This window comes from Lampetra planeri, chromosome 6 (genome assembly GCF_965212315.1).
Source record: "Lampetra planeri chromosome 6, kcLamPlan1.2.h2, whole genome shotgun sequence".
In the NCBI taxonomy this organism is placed as follows: Eukaryota; Metazoa; Chordata; class Hyperoartia; order Petromyzontiformes; family Petromyzontidae; genus Lampetra; species Lampetra planeri.
Genome location: NC_136112.1, coordinates 13,618,049 through 13,638,053, shown reverse-complemented (window position 1 = coordinate 13,638,053; position 20,005 = coordinate 13,618,049). Strand labels below are relative to the sequence as shown.

The 20,005-nt window shown below is 42.0% G+C and overlaps 1 protein-coding gene across 8 annotated transcripts in view; it reads left to right on the top strand.

The window, feature by feature from the left end:
• LOC144719561 (RNA-binding protein 20-like) overlaps positions 1-19,743 on the top strand; it is a 33,329-nt gene extending 13,586 nt beyond the window's left edge. Inside the window, exons 4-13 of one of the 8 annotated variants that reach the window (XM_078595601.1) lie at positions 1,477-1,503; positions 2,825-3,287; positions 4,525-4,586; positions 9,132-9,158; positions 9,531-9,837; positions 14,339-14,618; positions 16,432-16,551; positions 16,932-17,024; positions 17,802-17,914; positions 18,992-19,743. In XM_078595601.1, the coding sequence (XP_078451727.1) occupies positions 1,477-1,503; positions 2,825-3,287; positions 4,525-4,586; positions 9,132-9,158; positions 9,531-9,837; positions 14,339-14,618; positions 16,432-16,551; positions 16,932-17,024; positions 17,802-17,914; positions 18,992-19,009 (1,510 nt within the window). In that variant the 3' untranslated portion in view covers positions 19,010-19,743. Of the gene's footprint in view, positions 1-1,476; positions 1,504-2,824; positions 3,288-4,524; positions 4,587-9,131; positions 9,159-9,530; positions 9,838-11,924; positions 14,283-14,338; positions 14,619-16,431; positions 16,552-16,931; positions 17,025-17,801; positions 17,915-18,991 lie in introns of those variants that run through there. The other 7 variants (XM_078595604.1, XM_078595602.1, XM_078595606.1 and 4 more) reach the window with 7 other exon arrangements.
• Positions 19,744-20,005: the final 262 nt, after the last annotated feature.

Genomic DNA, 20,005 nt, shown 5'->3' with positions numbered 1-20,005 from the left:
ATCTACGTGACTTTCCCAAAAGAACCAAGAATATGAATTCCTGCAGTCACGAGAGTTTTACGTCAAAATTGGATGCAATGAATATCACATCGCAGTCTGCATTTCGCTTGCAAGTTTCAGATTTACTGCAATACACCCATCCTTGGACGGGAAAAAGGCTAGTTTAAAATAACATCATTTGCAGTTAAAGTGTTTGTCTTACAAGTAAACCGTACTGCACCGTGCAGGCAGCAAGGGTTGGTGAATCTCACAAATGTTACAAACTTCCTGTGGCCATTAAGGTGCTATACCCTGGTTTTGCCAAGGGAAAGGAGTACAGTAGAACCCCTCTTAACGACTGTAATTTAATTCTAGATTTGAAGCTTTCGTGACTGCAAGGATTCATATTCTTAGGTTTTTTCGGTAAAGTCACGTAGGTAAAACATTAAAATTAATGAAAGTAAAATAATATATAATAAAATTCTTTTACTTTCATTAATTTGAATGTTTTACCTACGTGACTTTACTGAAAAAACCTAAGAATACGACTGTAATTTGTTCCACGAAACCGGTCGTCAAGTGATTTGGTCATTAGGCGAGTATAGGAAATACATGTTAAAGGCTTAGTTTATTCTGATAGCATCGAAAGTTACCCTTTTTCACCATAAAAAAACTTATTTTATAATATTTCAACTGGATATTAATACATAAAGATACTAACAACATTAACACATAATATTAAAATAAACATGGTTAATCAATGCGTTAATTTAAATTTACTGTACCTACAACAGCCCGTAGTTAACAGGGAAATGGTGAGTAAGCGAACACATTGGGCTCGATGGAGGACTGTCATTAAGCGATTACAGTAGCATAGTGAGAGGTTCTACTATACAGCAAAAAATGTGGACTCGACCTGTTGCCGTTCGTATGGAATAGTGTTACCTCCTCGCACGCGTGAATTTTCTCTGGGTGCTCCAATTTCCTCCCACGTGGAAGCACTCATTAATTAGCTGAAAACATCTTAATAAATAACGGGCGGCAGAGCTTGGGCAATTTTTGGTGCCAACTCACTGCCTGCCTTCCTGCTCGTCTGGTTCCTCCTCGTGCCTCTGATTCAGTCTTTGAGAGTGAACGATTGCTGTGCATGTTACAAGTTGAAATTATTATTTACCAATGTTCATTGTGCACAGTATATATCATCATATGCCTTACATATAATATTTCTTGCTAGTCTCACGCAAATATAAGACCATGGTTACTCTTTGGTTCTTTCGCTAAAGTCACATTGGTAGAAAAAATAATAGATCACGACGTTTCAATCGCCACAAGCAATCGTCCTCTCTCCCACCTGAGGACAATTGCTTGTGTGGCGATCGTGATCTATTATTTTTTATACCTCCGTGACTTTACCGAAAGATCCAAGGAGTATGGATTCCTACAGTAACGAAAGCTTCAAATTAAGATAAGACCATGGTTATTTGTCTTTCTTTGTAGGTTTCGCGTTGAATTGAACAACATGAAGTAAGTGTAATATTTATTTTATGTACTTACCTATAGCTGTCTTGTCATTGTTTAAATCATTTGTTACTTTTCCAGCAACAGCTAATTTACAGTACACTATGATGATTTGTAGTCAGGCCCAGTTAAAGCTCACATAAATGCAAAATGTATGATTAAATAGTTACTTACATTTCTATGTTGAGTTATTATGAACACTGTGCATTGCACTTCATAACTGAGGTCAGATTGTACCAGTCGCAAATATGTGGACAATTTCTCAGTTGTGGGGATGCCATAGCATTACATATGGATTTGTTAATAGCTACTGCTTCATTTATAAGTTATGGAGTTAACTTGCTGCACGTAATGTTCGTTTGTGATGTTGAAGAAAGTGCGGCCTTGCGGTCCGCTTCTGTGTGTCCTCTTAACATGAGGGGTTCCCGTCTTCTGCTCATGAATTTTGGCACGGAAAACAGTTGTGCCAAGCGCTCTTCTATCCCATTGGTTAAAGGGCCTTGATGTGCATATTTTCGCCCATCCTTCTGGTTACCACAGTCATGCACAAAATCAGCAGGGACAGGGCAAAAAATATTCTGTTAGCCCTATTTTATGGATTCATAATATAGGTTTTTTATTTTATGGAGTCAGTGTTATTTGTTTTAGAGCTGGTGGAGGTGTCATCAGTGGACACTCTGTGCAGGCTCCTGTTAAGGCAGGATATTCTGCAACACTGGTCTATTTTGCACTCAAGGGGAATTTTTCAATCCAGCAGCTTGGAAAATATAACCACTTAATCTGACGACACATCCGCTGGTTCGTTGGTGTTTCTGATATCAGCTTGCAAGCCCATGGGGGCTGTTCATGCCATTGTGTTGGGAGTTTCTTATCCACCTCAGGAAGTGTGACATTGCACTGGACGTCCTTGAATTCCTGGTGAGCAATTCCATAAAGACTTAGCGGCAGCCACCATCCAAGCTCAACTGGCCACTGTTATGGCATTCTCACAAGAGATTTTCTGTGGTTCCTTTTGCCAAGAGTCCATTCATTCACATAATTATCAAGGGGGTGTCATCCACATCATCACCTGGTCAATTTAAGGCATTGTATTTTGTATTGTTCAGAGGCCCTCTCGGCAGGACCCATGCCACCTAATCAGATCTTCCCTTCGAGATGTGCTCTGCAAGGGTACACACACGCAGAGCATCTAGAATATTTAAGATGTAGCATCTGATATGCTGCCGCGATCATCTTTGTTCATGTAATGTGGCTGTGTTTGTGTTCATATGACAGTTCAGGGGTAACTATCACCCCAACAAATTATTAATCATGCTTTCTTTTTTAGTTATTTCAGATTTGATACCGACAACATGAAATCGACAAAGGCAGTTCCAAAACATCAATCTGCAGATGGGGTTAAACCAGATCTTTGTAAAGATGGAAAAGATGCCAAGCCTGCTATAAATGTTGAACCCCCTAGCAGTGTTAAACCTGTGGTTCAAGATAAATCAGTTACTGATAACACCAAACCAGTTACTGATAACACCAAACCAGTTGATACGAAATCTACCGGTATTGTTACCACTGCTACTGTGGCCAAACAAGCGTCTAGTGTTTCTGTAGCTACCCCTGTCAGTTCCACGAATACTAATATCAGCAAAGCAGTCCCGGCTGCCATCGAGAATCCCAGTTTTCTGCAGCGTGACCAACCAACACAGGCAGAGATTTCCAACTACAATGGGTTTTTCCCAAGAAGGAACGGCGTGTTTACATGCCATTTTTGTATGATCGTCTGTAAATCTGCTCAGGTAAGTGGATTTTTCCACCTACAAGTGTTAAGCTCTTAAGTAAATTAATGAATGTGAATTAGATTTTTATATGCAGCATAAACCCTTAGCACACCCAACTATGTTGTAACAGACATCGGTCTAAATGTGATGAAAACGTGTCAATATCCAAAATAAAGAAGCATTCATGTCTCCACATATCCATCTCTCAACATAAAAACAAATTGCACAACCCATTCTGAGAGTGCATTATTTCAGCAGCATTGATTTCAAGAAAAGCAGACTGGACTGGTTTTGACACACACTCATCAGCAGCACCAGGCTTGATTAAATGCTGATGAACTGCCAGTCTCGCAGGCAAGGACCCTGTCTCTAACATATTAGAACCTATTTCGACATGCAAATATATGATACGTATCTCACAATAATCAGCGTCGCTGTGGTGAAGCAGACAATAGAACGCCTTCACATATCCATTTCTCCAGTTAAAAAATAAAAGTTTTTTACACAACCTAAATCCTCGCGCTGCATGCGGGGCCGCCTTCTCCCTCAGCCTTAAGATGACAAAAGCGCACCATAAGCACTCGATCGCTCATTCATCATTTTCTTTGGCATCTTAAGTGAGTGCATATTGCAGGAGGGGGTGAGGTTGACATGGTTGTGTTGTGTCGGTGTAACTTGCAACTATAGCCCATTGTAGCCCGTTCTTGAGCTCTCCAACCTCTCAATTGGAACCGTTCCATGAGTTGTAACCAGGAAGGTTTGGTGAGCTCACAAGAAAGGCGAGTGGGCTACAGGAGCTTATTTGACCGACACGAGGTGAATTTGACCTCCGTAGAGTACATTGTCACTTTTTTTTCTTTTACTTCATTATTCAGTACTGTCTTCTGCATTTACCAGGGTAATTTTGTTTTGAGCATTTCTCAAGTTATGATACCTCTTTCATGGTTTTGGCTGTGTAATAATCAGGATTTCCAAAATACCTTGGCTAGTCACAACTGATCCACTGCCGCCATCTCCTTGATTTTGGTGCTGTCATACCCTTGACATTTGTATGGAAAAGAGGGAACGACACGCGGTCTGATTAGTTGATTCATTTGTGACCATACAAACTTCAGTGCAATCCAATTTGGCTGTGAAATAAAAGAAAGCATGTTTCCTAATTACTGTTAACATTGCCAAATGTTTGTCCTTTCATTTGTGAATCACTTAAGTCGCATGTGTGTTCTCTTCCCCCTCCCACCCCCCTCGTTGACAGGAAATGTTGGTCCACAGGAATATACAGGAACATTCGGGCCACCGGAATGCATTTGGCAAAAGGTACGGTTGAGCATGGTTTCAGGCTGCTGTGACATAACGACTAAGATATTTCACCATACGATTTGTGCACGCGCTGTGCGATGGAAAGACAGTGTCATACAGAGAGACGTGGAGACAGACATAGAGAAAGACAGAGAGAGGGTCCAAGTGTGACAATAACCTAAAGATGGAGATCCATACGAAGAGAAATGTATGGAGACATCGAGAGACAGACACATGACATGTAGTGTTTATAAAAAGTACTCACACCGACACGGAGTAACAAGTCACCTGCTTACACTTTATTTCTCCGGTCTCGCGCCAGTTGTAGGCACTCCTATATCTATATTCTCAGGTTTTTTCGGTAAAGTCACGTAGGTAAAAAACATTAAAATTAATGAAAGTAAAATAAAACAAAACAAAATAAAATTCACGACGTTTCGGAGGCAACACAAGTCTCCGTCATCAGGTGGGACCGTCACAGCCGAATTAGCTGCATCAAGTGAAGCAATGATTCAAGATGTAATCCCTTATAAGCAAGTTGAAGGGAGGTGGAGAGGGGGGGGAGCTTATCAGGCTGTGGTAGCCAATGAATGGAAACGTATCGGGAGGGAGGAGGAGCGGTGATCAAAGACTGCACGCAGTGCTCAACACAATGAATGGAGACGTGTCGGGACGGAGGGCGAGCGGTGATCAAAGACATCACGTAGTGCTCAACACAATGAATGGAAACGTGGCGAGCGGTGATCAAAGAACAATGAAGAGATTACTGTTAAACACTGTGGATGTTAACACTCGGTGAAGTAAATTAAAATAGTGCCTGTCAGATAAGATGGTCCAAAAAGTGTAATTAAGTCTTTTTTGCGTGGTTAATAACATCTTTCCAGTGATTACTGAGTTTGTACCCATCATCACGGTTGAAATTATGTCTGTGTTTGTATATTTGTATGGCTTCGTGTACAAACCTTTGATGGTAGCTCGGAGGTTTGCAGAGAACCTTGGTCTCGGAAAAGACAATTTCATGAGAGCCCGCCGAGTTGTAGCAATGATCGGCAACGGCCGAAGAATCAGTTCTGCCGTGTTTCAGATCTGACTTGTGCTCGCGGACACGATCAGCAACATGACGTTTTGTTTCTCCAATGTAGCAATCACCACAAATGCAACTCAATTTGTAGACTCCAGGATACTGTAAGTCAGGAACGACATCCTTCACAGATGGAATCAGATCACGGATTTTATGCACTGTACTGAATAGGACTTGGATCTTATGTTTGTTTAGAATTTTGGAGATCTTTTTGGTCACGCCTGCTATGTATGGTAACGTGATAGTTTTGGTCAGAGTTTCATGTGGTTGTTTCTGTGTGGTGGGAGAGACAGCTTGGCGGATAGTGCGGTCAGAGTATCCGTTCATCCTGAGGGCCCGATGTACATGTCTTAATTCATCAGTCAGGTGGTGTTGGTCAGAAATGCCATGGGCTCTGTGGTATAGCGTTTTGATGAGAGAATTCTTTTGAGATGGGTGGTGGTGGGAATCCGGTTTCAAGTAGGAATTTGTGTGGGTTTTTTTTTTATGGTGACATACACTTGACTTCTCCCCACTCTAATCTATTCTGCACCTCACCTATCCTGCACTCAGAAACTCTGCACTCAGTGACTGCACAGCAACTCCACACTCAGTGACTGCACACAGCAACTCTGCACTCAGCGACTCTGCACACAGCAACTCCGCACTCAGCGACTCTCCATCTCCACCGCTGCCTCATGCCCACTCACTCGTCTGTCCCGGGTGGGGGGTTCAGGTAACACCCGCCCGGCGACGGTGTGAGGGTTGAGGTCTCGTTAAGGGCTTGAGTGGCAGCGGCGAGATGTCTTCACTCTTGGTTCCCGGCAACTCCCCCGCGCACGCACACTCCTGCTTCTATATCCCTCCTCATTCCGAGTCCTCACGTGCTCCCCCTTAGGCCGCCGCCGGCATGGCGCCTGTTGCCCTCATTAATCCCTTATCATCACTCCCCATCTCCCGTCACCCCAACGCCAACCTCCGGCCTCAACGTTCCCACCTGCTCGGCCTCGTTTGCATCCGATTCTCCCCTTAATTACTGTCGGTTTGTCAGTGCAAACCTCATGTTGCAACGCGCACACCTGTTTGTCCTCAGTTGCATCCGTTTAACGGCACGCACCACCTATATCTCTACAGATATACAGAGAGACACAAACAGAGACAGAGGCACTGATAAAGAGAAGCAACAGATACCAAGAAACTTGGAATATGCAGGCACAAAGATGTAGATGCACAGAGAGACAGATTAACGAAAATGTACTTCTGGACTTATATAATATTTGATACTAGTTCATAAAGCCTGTCGTCGCCAGGAAAAAGTTTTGAATAAATATAATAATTAACCTGATTATTTTTTTACAATTTTTATCTTCGATCATTGTTGATGACTTGATTAAACTTATATTTAAAGACGTACCAATCAGAAACCACCTAATTTAAAGATTCCATTTTTTATTATTAAAAACAAAAATTAATTAATTTAATACTCTGAGGTTAAGCTCATCTTATCTTTTACCGTTTTCTAATTATTAAGATTTGAACATAAAATACGGATTTTTTTCGTTCAAAACCGCTTTCATCCGAAATATCTCAAAAACCAAAGATAGAAATGGTTTTCACTTAAATTTTATTTGCTGTTTAGCGCTCTATCAAACGAAAAAACGACAATCTTTATATTTTGAACGGTTTCTGAATGAGGCACACATTTTTATGGGGCACTTAAAATCAAGATTTGGAGGCCTTAAAATAAAAAATCTCGGATTTTCAGTTTTCTTTGTGTTTCTGTCCTAAAAGCTAACTACCAAATTTCAGCTTTCTACCTTGTCGGGAAGTACTCGAGAGGTTTTTGAAACGTACATACATATATACACCTGAGGACGGCTGCTTGCGTTGTGGCCGAAACGTCGTGAGAATTGTATTTTATTATGTTTTATTTTTATTATTTGATTATTTCCCTTCTACGTGACTTTACCGAAAGAACCAAGAAGATGAATCCCTGCAGTCACGAAAGCTTTAAATCGAACAATATATACATATAGATTACTCGTGGGAAGTACCCGACATTGCCCGGGCGAAAAATATATTTCAAAACTTCTCTTAAAAGCATTACATATACATACACAGATACTAAGCTATTGTTTGTCCATTTGTCCACCAACAAAATTATAAGAGGCTTGCATAAGTCCAAAAAGTAATATAAAGTAGGGGATAAATATAGTTAAAAAAATATTTTTACCCCCTCGTAGGTATATAAACCTACACACAATACATACAACAGAGTATGTAATATCTATTGACTTTGTAGTTGTATCTACTGACTGTACAGTAGTATCTACTGAGCCAGTAGTATTTACTGACTGTAGTAACTACTGACCACAGTAGTATCTACTGGCCCTACAGTACTATCTACTGACTGCAGTAGTAACTAATGGCCGTAGTAGTATCTACTGACCCGACAGTAGTATCTACCGACTCTATAGTAGTAACTACTAATTCTATAGCAGTATCTACAATCACTACAGCAGTGCATACCGATTGTGGTGGTACCTGCTTTAACTACAGCTGTGCATACCGATTGTGGTGGTACCTGCTTTAACTACAGCAGTGCATACCGATTGTGGTGGTACCTGCTTTAACTACAGCTGTGCCATACCGACTGGTGGTACCTGCTATTACTACAGCAGTGCATACTGACTGTGGTGGCAACTGCTATCACTACATAAGTGCATACCGACTGTGATGGTGCCTGCTTTAACTACAGCAGTGCATACCGACTGTGGTGCATCCTGCTATCACTAGAGCAGTGCGTACTGACTGGTGGTATCCTGCTATTACTACAGCAGTGCATACTGACTGGTGGTACCTGCTATGACTACAGCAGTGCATACCAACTTTGGTGGTAACTTCTTTCACTACATCAGTGCATACCGACTGTAGTGGTGCCTGCTTTAACTACAGCAGTGCATATCGACTGGTGGTTCCCTGTACATGCTGGCGATGTATAAATTCATCTCTCTGGCATTCTGTCTTTGCAGCTGTGCTTATAAATAACCAAGTTGATTGAATATTGCTTTGAATTATAATTTTCTCTGCATTGCTACTTGCCACTCATCATCAGGCTATTTAATACAACATGTGTATGTGAACAACAATCATATTTACATTTTGCAACCAAAATCAAGCATTTTAAGTTCACCCAGTTCATGGGCCAGACCATACCTTTGTACCACTTGAATAAATTAAACTTCATTGTCACCGATGTCTCTTAATGGATCAGAAAAAGTGTATTGGTGGATAACCAACCGTGTGGAAGAGTTGTATTAGTTGACAGCGTTATGGCCTGAATTAATAAATTGGTATCACTGTAGTTCTGTCAACTTGTGTGATACCGATCAAGGAAATATCTAGCCTAGGCCTGCTCTATATTTGCGTACCTGCTGACGTTGTATGCTTGGTATCAAAACACTGCTTGCTAACTTCATACCCTTCTGTTCCTATCATTATAGGTTTGCTAAAGAGCTACAGTGTATGAGGTATGTGGCAATCATTGTAAAGAACCCTTCACAACACTTAACACCTAATTTGACATCATGTCGTATGAAGGTTTGATAATAATTGTGTTAATTTGGATACTGCACCATTCTTATAGCGACAAGGCTATCATGATGGCTTTGCATTTCACAGATAGGTATAGTCTGCCAGTAGGGGGTAATGTTGCTGTCTGGTTTTACCCAATTAAGCAATTTGCGAATATTCTAACTTGCCAAATTTAGACTATGACCCCAGCACACTGCCAACTCCTTTTTTAATAACACCATAGCATATATAAAATTGCTGACCCCTTTCTCTATTTGTATTCTTATATTGTGATATCTTCTGTTGTGTTCTTTTATGGACATTTCAAGACTACGCAGAAAAGTAGATCGTCCTCCGAAAGTTGTGGCAGCAACTATAAAATCTGCTGACGACACTGAGCAGTCTGCTCAAGCAGCCAAAATCAAGACATCACAGCCACATGCACTGTCTGCCAAAGACACAGCGCCTGTACAAACTGAGGGTGGGAACATTTTACAACCAGAAGTACCTGCCACTGCGTCTACGGAGTCTGTTCAAACAGCTGATGTGAAGACGTCAGATTCAGCATCTAAGACTGCGCCCGTCGGCGCTCCTTCAAAGCCGTCAGATGTCAAGCCTCGGCTTGTCGTCAAAACCGTGAGTACTTCTCTGCCTTCAAATTTTCATTTGGTATCGAGTTAGTATGTGCACGTGGAATAGCGAGTAAAAGTGAAGTGGATTGTATAAAATTGGTTAGAACACTGAGCCAGTACCACTTGTGTCCTGGGTTCAAATCCAGGTTTCAGCCACCCGTAATTAAACCATATTCTTAAGTGTAGTGGGTTGTTAGGCCTCAGCCCTCTCACCGATAACTTAACAAAAACTTCAATTTAGTTTTGAATTGACTTTTGATGTATCCCAGATTTGAGGGGTTGTAAAAGTAAAATTTAACATGCGATTAATGTTTTTAATTGGGCATATAAAATGTGCCCCTAGCGCAGATAAATATGCCTTCTGTGACACGGGTTGATGTACTGCTTGCTACGGAGTTCTAAATGTAAATTTCACCTTGTCACTTGAAGCTGTGATGAAAGAAAAATAATACTCACATGAATGTGGTCACATAGCATAAGTCTTTTTGAAACAGGAAACCAGCCTTCGGGTCCCTGTAGGGGTGTGTGTGATTCTGCCTTCATCTGTCAGTAGACAAGCACTGATGAAACCATTGGTTGGAAGTGACTTGTCTTTGGGTTCTTTCCAGAATAAAAAAACCAGTCTCCTGTGAGCAATGTTGCCTTACACATTCTTTATATCACAGACATCTACAGTATATGATGAGGGTCCTTCAACCTTAACCTGCATTTTTGTTCTCGAACATTTGAAAGTGGCACTGTTAAACCATATCCTATTTGATAATTGATTTTTTACCCTTCTATCTGGCAACAAAACTGACACCTTTTTTTTTTGTTGCCAGATAGAAGGGTAAAAAATCAATTATCATATTTTTACTGGCAAATGAGGTTCCCATAGCATATCCTATTTGTACAATGTGGTTTATATTTACACCGGATCTAAATGCAACCACATTTCAAGGTACTCTATTGCTACACGTATGCGGTTGTCCCATTGGCGTTATAATAGCGTCATAATTTCAGCCATATCCACATTGACTTCTGGACATTTGCTTTTATGTCGTTTGGAACCCACCTATGCATTATTAAATCTAAAATGAAAACTAATTTTTTTAGAACAGGTTTTTGCATTTAGTTTGTTGTCCTTCCTCCGATTAGCACGGTTGGCTATGTACGGTATGAAAGAAGTTCGACATACATATGGCATTCTTATTGATTTTAAGGTGCAACAGACTTTTGATTGAGTTATTTGTTTAGCGCATGTGTTTGCGCCAAGCCAGGCTTCATCATTTTCAGAATGTGACGCATCCTAGCATGGCACGTTGATCCACAGCGGGTGCCGTGATTGCAGAAAAGTAGAGGGCGGGCGGGCAGGCGGGCGGGCTAAAGAGATCGACGTGCAGCAGCAGCAGACTTGGGTTAGCGCGCATCTTGCCAGCTGCAGAATCCTGACAGACGTGTGGAGGGGTAGTGTTACTCATAACTGGAAACTAAACAGGGAGGGACGTCTGTCGGAAGAGTTCTTGAGATGAAGCACATTGTCGAACGTGACTGCGCGTCAACGAGCTCGGTACACGACATCCGATCCCAGACGGGCGTGCACGGTGTTTTGCCGTCGAGTACAAGACTGCGAATGCCGACGTCCGTGGAGTTGGAGCACTGGCCTCCATTACGAGCCAGTAAAATTGCCAGGGAAGTTAATACGAGTCTTCACTTTCCCCGTGGCTGTCTTCTAGAGATGATCGTGGCAGCTTTGTGTCGGGTCCGTAGTTACACCATGGTAGACTGAGTGCAGGTTGTGTCTTGGCCTCTGCCCATTGAGGCACATGTTAATATCGTGGGCAGCACTGGCGGTGTGAAGGTGGAACACGCTCAACAACGTCTTGGTAACACCCGGCTGAAGAGGTTACATTTCGCAGTCGCCTATTGACATCATTTAGCATTTTGTCCAGTTCAAGAAACGTCTGGGCCCCGAGCTTTGCAGCAGATGTCGTCTGCATAGACTCTAAACAAGGTTGGAGCGAGCATGGAGCCCTGCAGCAGGCCGTTGATTTGCCTCCTCCAAGCACTTGTCTTCTCTCCCATGTGTACTCTGAACCTTGTGTCACGCAGAACAAGTTCAGTGACATCAACCACCCATCTCAACAATACTATGCATCATGCACATTGCTGCAGAGATTGTTCCAGAACCAACGTTAACATGGCTAATCATTGCATAAATCGCAGCATGTGAGCATATTCATCATCCATCACTTGTATCTTGTGCATTTGCAAACCTCTTGTAACCCCAATCTCCTATTTCATTAGAAATTGCACAATGCTGATTTTCCACAACACAATACACTTTTCCGCCTTATTCAAAATACCCAGACTGCTTGGATCATCTGTAATGTAATTTTACACAGGAATTGACATATATAGCCCATCACCTTTGCACCGACATTCAAACGTCTGTATTTTACATTTAATAATAACAAACGTGTGCAGGTTAATCTTGAACAACCTTTGTTACCCGACATGAAGATCACAAATTCTATTTGTGTTTTGAGATGGCCATGACACTCGGGGATTAATTCCTCTGCTAAACATCTGGGCTGGCACGGCTGAGGTTTTGGGTTCATTTCCAGATAAAAAAATTATTCTCAATTAGCTAATTGATCGCCCTAAGCATGGGCATCAATATCTTAGAAAAAGTAATCATGCTTTAGGATTGTAGTTAGCCTTGCCCACCTGTTGAAGAATACATTTGTACATTTAACATAATTTTAATTATTGTCTTTATGACATTGCAAAAGGTTGACGACCACAAACAAATGAGCACTGTATGAAGTTGGCTAGAGAAAAAAAACATTGTAATCAGTTCTGTGGAAAATTTTGCAGAGCCGTTCTTGGATGTTGTTAGCTTGAGGCTCTGCTTTTGTGTATGAGATCTGGTTGATCCAGACCATCATTCCTCTCGGGGTAAATAAAATGAATACACAGAGCAGTTGTTTTATGTAGAGACTCACCTCTGCCTTGAGAATGTATACTTTATACAACTCGCTTTGGGGCTGCAAACAGGAGATTAGCACCACCTCAACACTCATTTGATTGATATGACTGACATTAAAATATGGATGTAATTGGGCAATCATGTTTATTATTGAAAGTGATAGTTTGCTTATATTTGAACAACCACCTCCAGTGGTGTTGTGCCGTTCTCCAATTTGACGTGTGGCCTGCCCATCTTGGGGGAGTCCAGGTGGGGTTTCATTTGAAACACAAGGGTGGAAGCACAAATAAAATGTTCTGTTTTTGGTGAAGAAAATGGCACAGTTGCCCATAATGTGCGGTTTTAGGGATGAATTGAAGTTTTTTTGAAATGTGATTTTCAAAGACAATTTCACATCCCTTTTGGATCTTGTACATTGTGTATCATTGTAACGCGTCTTCGTCTTTACAAAAGTAATGTCACCCGATGCCACCTGACAAGACTTTTGGCAGTAAGAGCATGGACATAATGTGATTTTAGTGATGTCACTTCCTGTGGTGTAATTTTAGTGATGCGACTACACCGTGATGCCATATTTATTTTCAAAAAAATAGGATTGCCCTAAATTTTGTATCGAGGCTTAATTTTTCTTATTTTTGCGGCTTAATTCCAAGTAAGAACTGGATGCTTCATACCAGGTATGACAGTGGCAGGATTCCAGCAGCCCAATTAGTGCTTTGTACAGCAGTCGTAGTTATTCGGAGTTGAAGAAGGCATTGGCAGGGAAAAGAAAACCTAGCTTATTTGATGCCTTCTTAGTCAGATTGGTTATACAGCCATTCTATGACATGTTGGCTGAGGTTGTTGTACCCAGAAGGTTTACACAATGGATACAAGTATATCAGTGTTAAATATAATGGGAGGAACTATGGACTTGCCAGTCATACGTGATATGATCATTGACTGGGTTGTTCAGTTTAACGTGACCAGGTTATTATTGTCACCCCAATCAAGAATTGTTTTCAAGTCGGTTGTGATTGATGGTGATGCATCTGTGCATTGGGGAAGTAAGTGTCTTATTACTTCAGCCTGTGACTGAAATATGTACAATGCTTGTATGTTGAACTTCTTTGGCACCGTATGTAGCCATCCATGCTAATCGGAGGTGCTTATTTGAGATATAGACAGACTATACAATATCCCTGCTCTTCTTTGCCTCTACTTGTTTAATCTAGCCACTTTCCAGAAATTATATATTGTATATTTAACTTTTTGGATTGTGATGCACCTCATTGACTTAGTCTTACTCACAAATGTTTATTAAATGAATGTAAAACATGGTGTAGATTTGTTACATGCAATTATTATTTTTTTAACCACGATCGTTGCCCTTTAAAATGAGGCGATGTTGCATACGTCTCAATGGGCTTACATTTCATCTCCCGGTTAAGTAAAGGATAATTACATACATATACATATATATAAAATAGAGACATAAGGAGAATAGAAATACATACGAGGAAGGGTGTATTCACCCGAAACATCATCGTTGAAGGTGGCAGGAGCAGAGTCTCGGAACAGGCGTCCGGGGAAGGTGATCGTCCAGCCCCGACACGCAACGAGCAAAGCTCCGGGAGACGGGCACGCCGGCGTCCGGGGAGATACAACGGTGACGACTACGTCAGCCTCGACGAACAAGAAGAGAGACGACGATGTGCCGGGTGGAGAGACGAAGACAGCGGAGGAAGTGGAAAGACGGCAGTCGCACGGGTGTCTGACACGAGAGAGCGCCGTTCATAGCTTGCAGAAAGGGCCCACAGCCAAGGCACTCGGAGGTGTGACCTGCGTTAAGATTTCTCATGATTGATGTTCAGACCCAGTACGTTTTGCATCCATAAGATTTTTTATTATGGAAAGGCTTCCTCCTGTACTCACACTCCGTAATAGTTCCTTGGAGAAAAATAGTTATTCTGTGTTTTATGTAAAGTGATTGAGGAAAAATGTGAAGATGTTTTTACAACTGCAAGCTCTCACTGTGTTTATAATTAAGGCAACGATTTTGTCATGGATGTCACGAAAATCATTAGTTTGAATATTGAAGTCTGGGAAATCTTGGAAATGGCTGTTGAAACACACTTTAGCTTAGGCACTTCCAAGGTTGCACTATGGGGAAATCGAACAGTGCTGGCAACCATGAGCAAATCGGCTTGTGGAGGTACACAGAGGGAGTCAGATGCACAGACAGAGACTTGGAAATGTACACGCAGAGAAACGGAGACACAAAGTTATGGAGATACATACAGAGACATGCATATACACAGATGCAGAGATACAGCCTCAGATACAGAGATATGCACACGTGGGTGGTGCGGGGGAAAGGGTGCACCACTCCACCTTATTCATTGTTCTTTCTGTGAATTTTTGGGGGGGGGTTTCCTGCATTTCAGCTGTGAAATTCAAGACAAATTTCCGTGACAAAATCGTAGGCTTAATGGAATTATGTCATGTATTGATCCGTGAAATACTCATTTAGTCTCAAGGCAGCTCTTCAAGAGGGTCTTGCATTGTGATAATTTACCAATTCCCTCCAGGTTGCACAGTGCATTCACCCTTTGCACAGGGGAGTGATCCTCTGATTTATTATATTAAAATAAATTATAAAACCGCATACTGGACTTTCAAATCCTGTGTTCTTGAGCTCTGGGTGTTTACGAGCTGCCTGGGCTAAGCTGCCATATAGAAGATTATCAGGATTAATTGGAAACTCCAAAGACGAGATAAACTTCCTAAAGCTCATCTGCAGAGTTGCTGTGTTTGATCACAGAAGTCAATTTGGTTTTTGTCGAACCTGCAGACACTTAATCATTTAATGATGTAGCAAAGAAGACTTGTACTATTGCTTTGTAACTCCACTTCAAGATTTCTAGAGGGGGACTCCTTGTATGCAGTCCCAGGATGAGCTTTAGAAACATGTTTTAACAATGTGTGTATTTCCCATTTTTATTGTCATGTACGGCAAGTTTACTTAGAAATTTTAAGGTTTCTGTCGGGACAAAAACTGGATACAGCAGAGTGTGTTAAACTAGGACCGTTGTTGTAGGTGGACTGGAATCGAAATAATGGAAATTAAGAGTGGTGCCATAGCAGATTTTGTAGTACTTTGGGAAATCTTAACTTAACGATGAAAAGAAACAGCAATGAGCCTGAAGAAGATTTATTTAATCAGGGTGTATCTACTTGCCATGACATGAAACGTGTCCGTTAACATCAACAGTAGAAGAAACACTGAAAAGTGCACAAAAACATGGACAGGATGCACGCTTGGAATTGCATTGAGAGGCAGAAAGAGGAGCACATTTATTGAGAAAAAAATATACGTAGGTTACGGATATAATCCAAACTGTTAAGCAAAAGTGGGTTTGGGAGGTACATGTAGCCAGAAGGGATGATGGGCCAGAGGTTCAGAATAATTGGCGTCGAAGAAGCAGAACGAATCTGAGGGGGCGTCCACCGATGAGATGGAGCGATTAAATTAGTTCAGGTTCTAGGGTGGAGTATTACCTTACAGAATCCTTAAGAGATGGCAACGGCTTGGAAACACCTTCATCCAGGAGTGAATTGATCTTGGACAATTATGATATTCCACAGAAACGAGCAATGATGCACGAGCACCCAAGGAGAACAAGCTGATGATGAAACGTGGTGCGGCCCATGGTGAGAAACGTGGAGGTGAGGCTTGGAGGGAAGCACGTCCAACCCTTGTATCGGGTAGGCGAACCAGTGAACACGTCCATACGGTTGCCAGGGTGACTGAGGAAGCTAATGACTATATCAGCACAGTGGGCAAGCATTGTTGAGAGCCTGGGTTCAACTCTGGGCAGGCACCAATGGATTAAGCCGTCGCCCAACACGGCAGCAATCCGTGAATTAATGTTTGGCAACATTGGTGGTCTCAGAACCTCGCACATTAGTGCACTAAAAGCCCATCTTCATACGTTAGATTTGAACCGGGGTACTCGTCGATGTGAACTAAACTATTGCTGCACTGGAGTGAATGTGGTGTTGTTGGCTTGTATTAAAAGGATTGCCTCGTGCAGTCATCACAAAAGACGTGCTTCAATGTAACAACCTACCCCATCTTGTTCCAGATGCTGAACAAGGTAAAAATGAGAAGCCAGTTTCCAAGAAAGCCAAAATTCGGGCAAAAGACACACCCCCTCCCCTGAATAGAGACCCCATTGGTGAGTATCTTTCCTAAAAAATATTCACCTATGGTGACCAAAATTTCATAACATTTAGTGTCTTTGCTGAACAAGTGGGGCCTCACAAGACCCACTCGCTTAAGGCCCTACAGCCCAGCGTAGCTGCACTGCAGATAAGGAGCAGCTGGGTGGAATATCTCCCAGTGCATATTGTGTTTATGAATGAAGGTGCTCGGTTCCTGTGAGTGCTCACACCATCCTTAAACAGGTGCAGTGACGAACTCGGAGACAGTAAGACCTGGAGGCACTTCTTTATTTAGCAAGCACCATCAGGATAAACACTATTATTAACACCGTCTATTGTCGGTGGCACTACTTAGAACAGTTGGTAGGCTCTCTGACTAGTGGCGCCCCGGGATGGTGAAGATGGAGCCGACGACGAGAAGAATGGTGACGACGGCGAGAAGAATGGTGACGATGGACTTGAGCAGCACGACGGGGATCCCACTTCCAGCAACAGCCACGAGGTCTCCTACAGGGGCCCCTCATACACTCAGCGTGGCCTCGCTCCGCCCCAGCCACGCCCCCTTTCTGGAACCTACTAGCGAGTTCCCGAGGCTTCTCGATTGGCCCCTTCTGTGACCTTTCCCCTAGATCCCCCTCGTGTATATCATGGCCTGCTGACGTCAGTACTGCCGTACACCGCAGATCCCCTTTTTTGCCAGCAGCCAGCGCTATGCTACTACATAGGTTAACCGACTCTGGGTTTAATGAACCCCCTCACTAACTTTCGCCCCCTGCCACTTTTTTTTGTAGGAGTGGAATTCATGCTGCCGGGCTTCTATTGCAAACTGTGCTGGAGTTTCTTCGCAAAGGAAGAGTTCGTCAGGAAGCACTGCCACAAACACGAGCACCAACAAAACCTGCAGGCATGTCTCTTGGCTACAGTAGTAATGGGAGAGTTGTCTCGTTATGCAGATGCCTCTCTTGTAATGACACTGGGTATTAGCACTTCTCCACGCTTGGTGTAACTGGGCCCAGCAATGTACTTAAAACAGCTTGCATGGATTATGTGAGATACTCCAAAAGTAATGCCTCCAATTTTTCTCTCTTTTAACCTTTTATTTAACTGATACTAAATGTTAGAGATTTATTCATAAGAATGTCTAGAACATGTCTACATTTCAACTTTGTTTCCATTATAGTTATCTGCACTCGCAGCAATATGTAATAAGGATCAGCATTCCAACACAGTAATGGGGTTGATCAAAGTCTCGTGATCATTTGCAAACAGCATCCTATACAGTGCCATTTTCAGAATGTTGACCACAGGTTATCTTCGTGGGTCAAATAGCTGGAAACCTGATGGTACTGGATCTGGGCTGTATGGTGGATGGGGCAGCATGGTCCTCCCCAATTGTGTAGTGGCTTCTGATATTCTCCAGCTTGTATGTGCTCTAGTTTTGTGTTTAATGTGAGGGAGTTTTCCATCTGACAAATGTTTCTTAATTTTTCCAAAAATTAGAATCCAACATTTTTAATCAGTTCAATAAACAGTTCTTGAGGAAAAAAAGAGGCATTGTTTTTGCAGTATCCCTCGTAGCTTAAAAAATGAGTAACAATCCGTGTAGCTGTAGCCAGAACCTTGATTTTCATGAGGTCAACATGGGCCCCAGGGAGACAAAGGTAGCTGTTGGCCATAATCACACCCTAATGTGCTGAGTCGGTCGCAATAGATTCTTGCTCACAACATTTGTCCTCAAAGTTGTGCTAAAATGTTACGCTAAAAAAGGAATTTTTTTGGGTAATTCACATTGTGGCTCTTGATAGAAGATTTTATCCAGCATACGTATTCCTGCATTATGCATCCATCCGACTTCCACGCCACTGGATTGAAAGTTTGCCTCGGCACAATTCCGATGATTATAAGAACGTGCAGTTGCCAACATCCTCCAGATTGTTTCAGAAACAGTGATGTGTTGCCTCTTTTTTGTCTCTGCCTTTAGAAAAAAGAACCTCAGTAAAGGAGTCCAAAAGGAGCCAACACAAGAAGTGGCGGGGAGAGTCACAGGAAAAGTTAAGTTTCTGCCTGGGCCTGGACAAGACCAGACTACTGAGATGCAAATCGTTAACCATGGCTATGGAGTGGTTGTGTGGTACTGGAAAAGAGGCGTTGTGTGTCCACTTCTAAGGAGATCCTGAGTTTCAATCTTGACAGACATCTGTGACCAAATCAGTTGTAGCGAACTCCGCGTAGCCACTTATGTATGTATGTATGTTCAACTTCTTTCGCACTGTAAAAATCCAACCATGCTAATCGGAGGTGCGACGCAGAAGTTATAACGACGCAGAAGTTTGATTTCAATGGGTTCTATTTAATTATCCTAAGCCAGCTCATGAGAGCTGAATTTGGTATAAATTTGTATCCGATGATTGTCAAGTGGTGGACCACTTACATAGCATGTGTAAGTATGAAGGATGCAGCAGTCTTCAGTTTTTTTAGGTGATAAGATCTTTTGAGATGCCAAGAGTAGTTTTGTGATATATTTTCAGCATTATCTATCAACGATGTTATGAAAATGGAACAAGACGCTTCATGTTACGCCTTTATAATGGGGAATCGGTGTTGCAATGGGCAATTAATATATTAAATGTTTATTTTGTTTAATAGCAAAAATAATCTCACAATGTAGCCGATTTAGTTGCTTCCAAATAATTTCAGTAAGGTTTGAAATATAAAACTGAATTCCAGATTACGAAGTGACGGCTGTGATGTTTTTTTTTCTCATCGACAATACCTGACCTAAGAAAGCCTCTTGCTGGTTAGTTTTTTTTTATATATAAAAAAACATGTTCCTCCTTAGTAGTGCTGAATTGTATTTTCCTGAAAGCATACAAAAATAACAATTTAAATTATTCATTGTTACGTTCAAGGTGCACCATTCACCCCAAGCGTGGGTGGGGTATTTCTGGTTGGGACACGCTTCCTCTAGCTCTCGTCACACAACTGCAGATGTCAG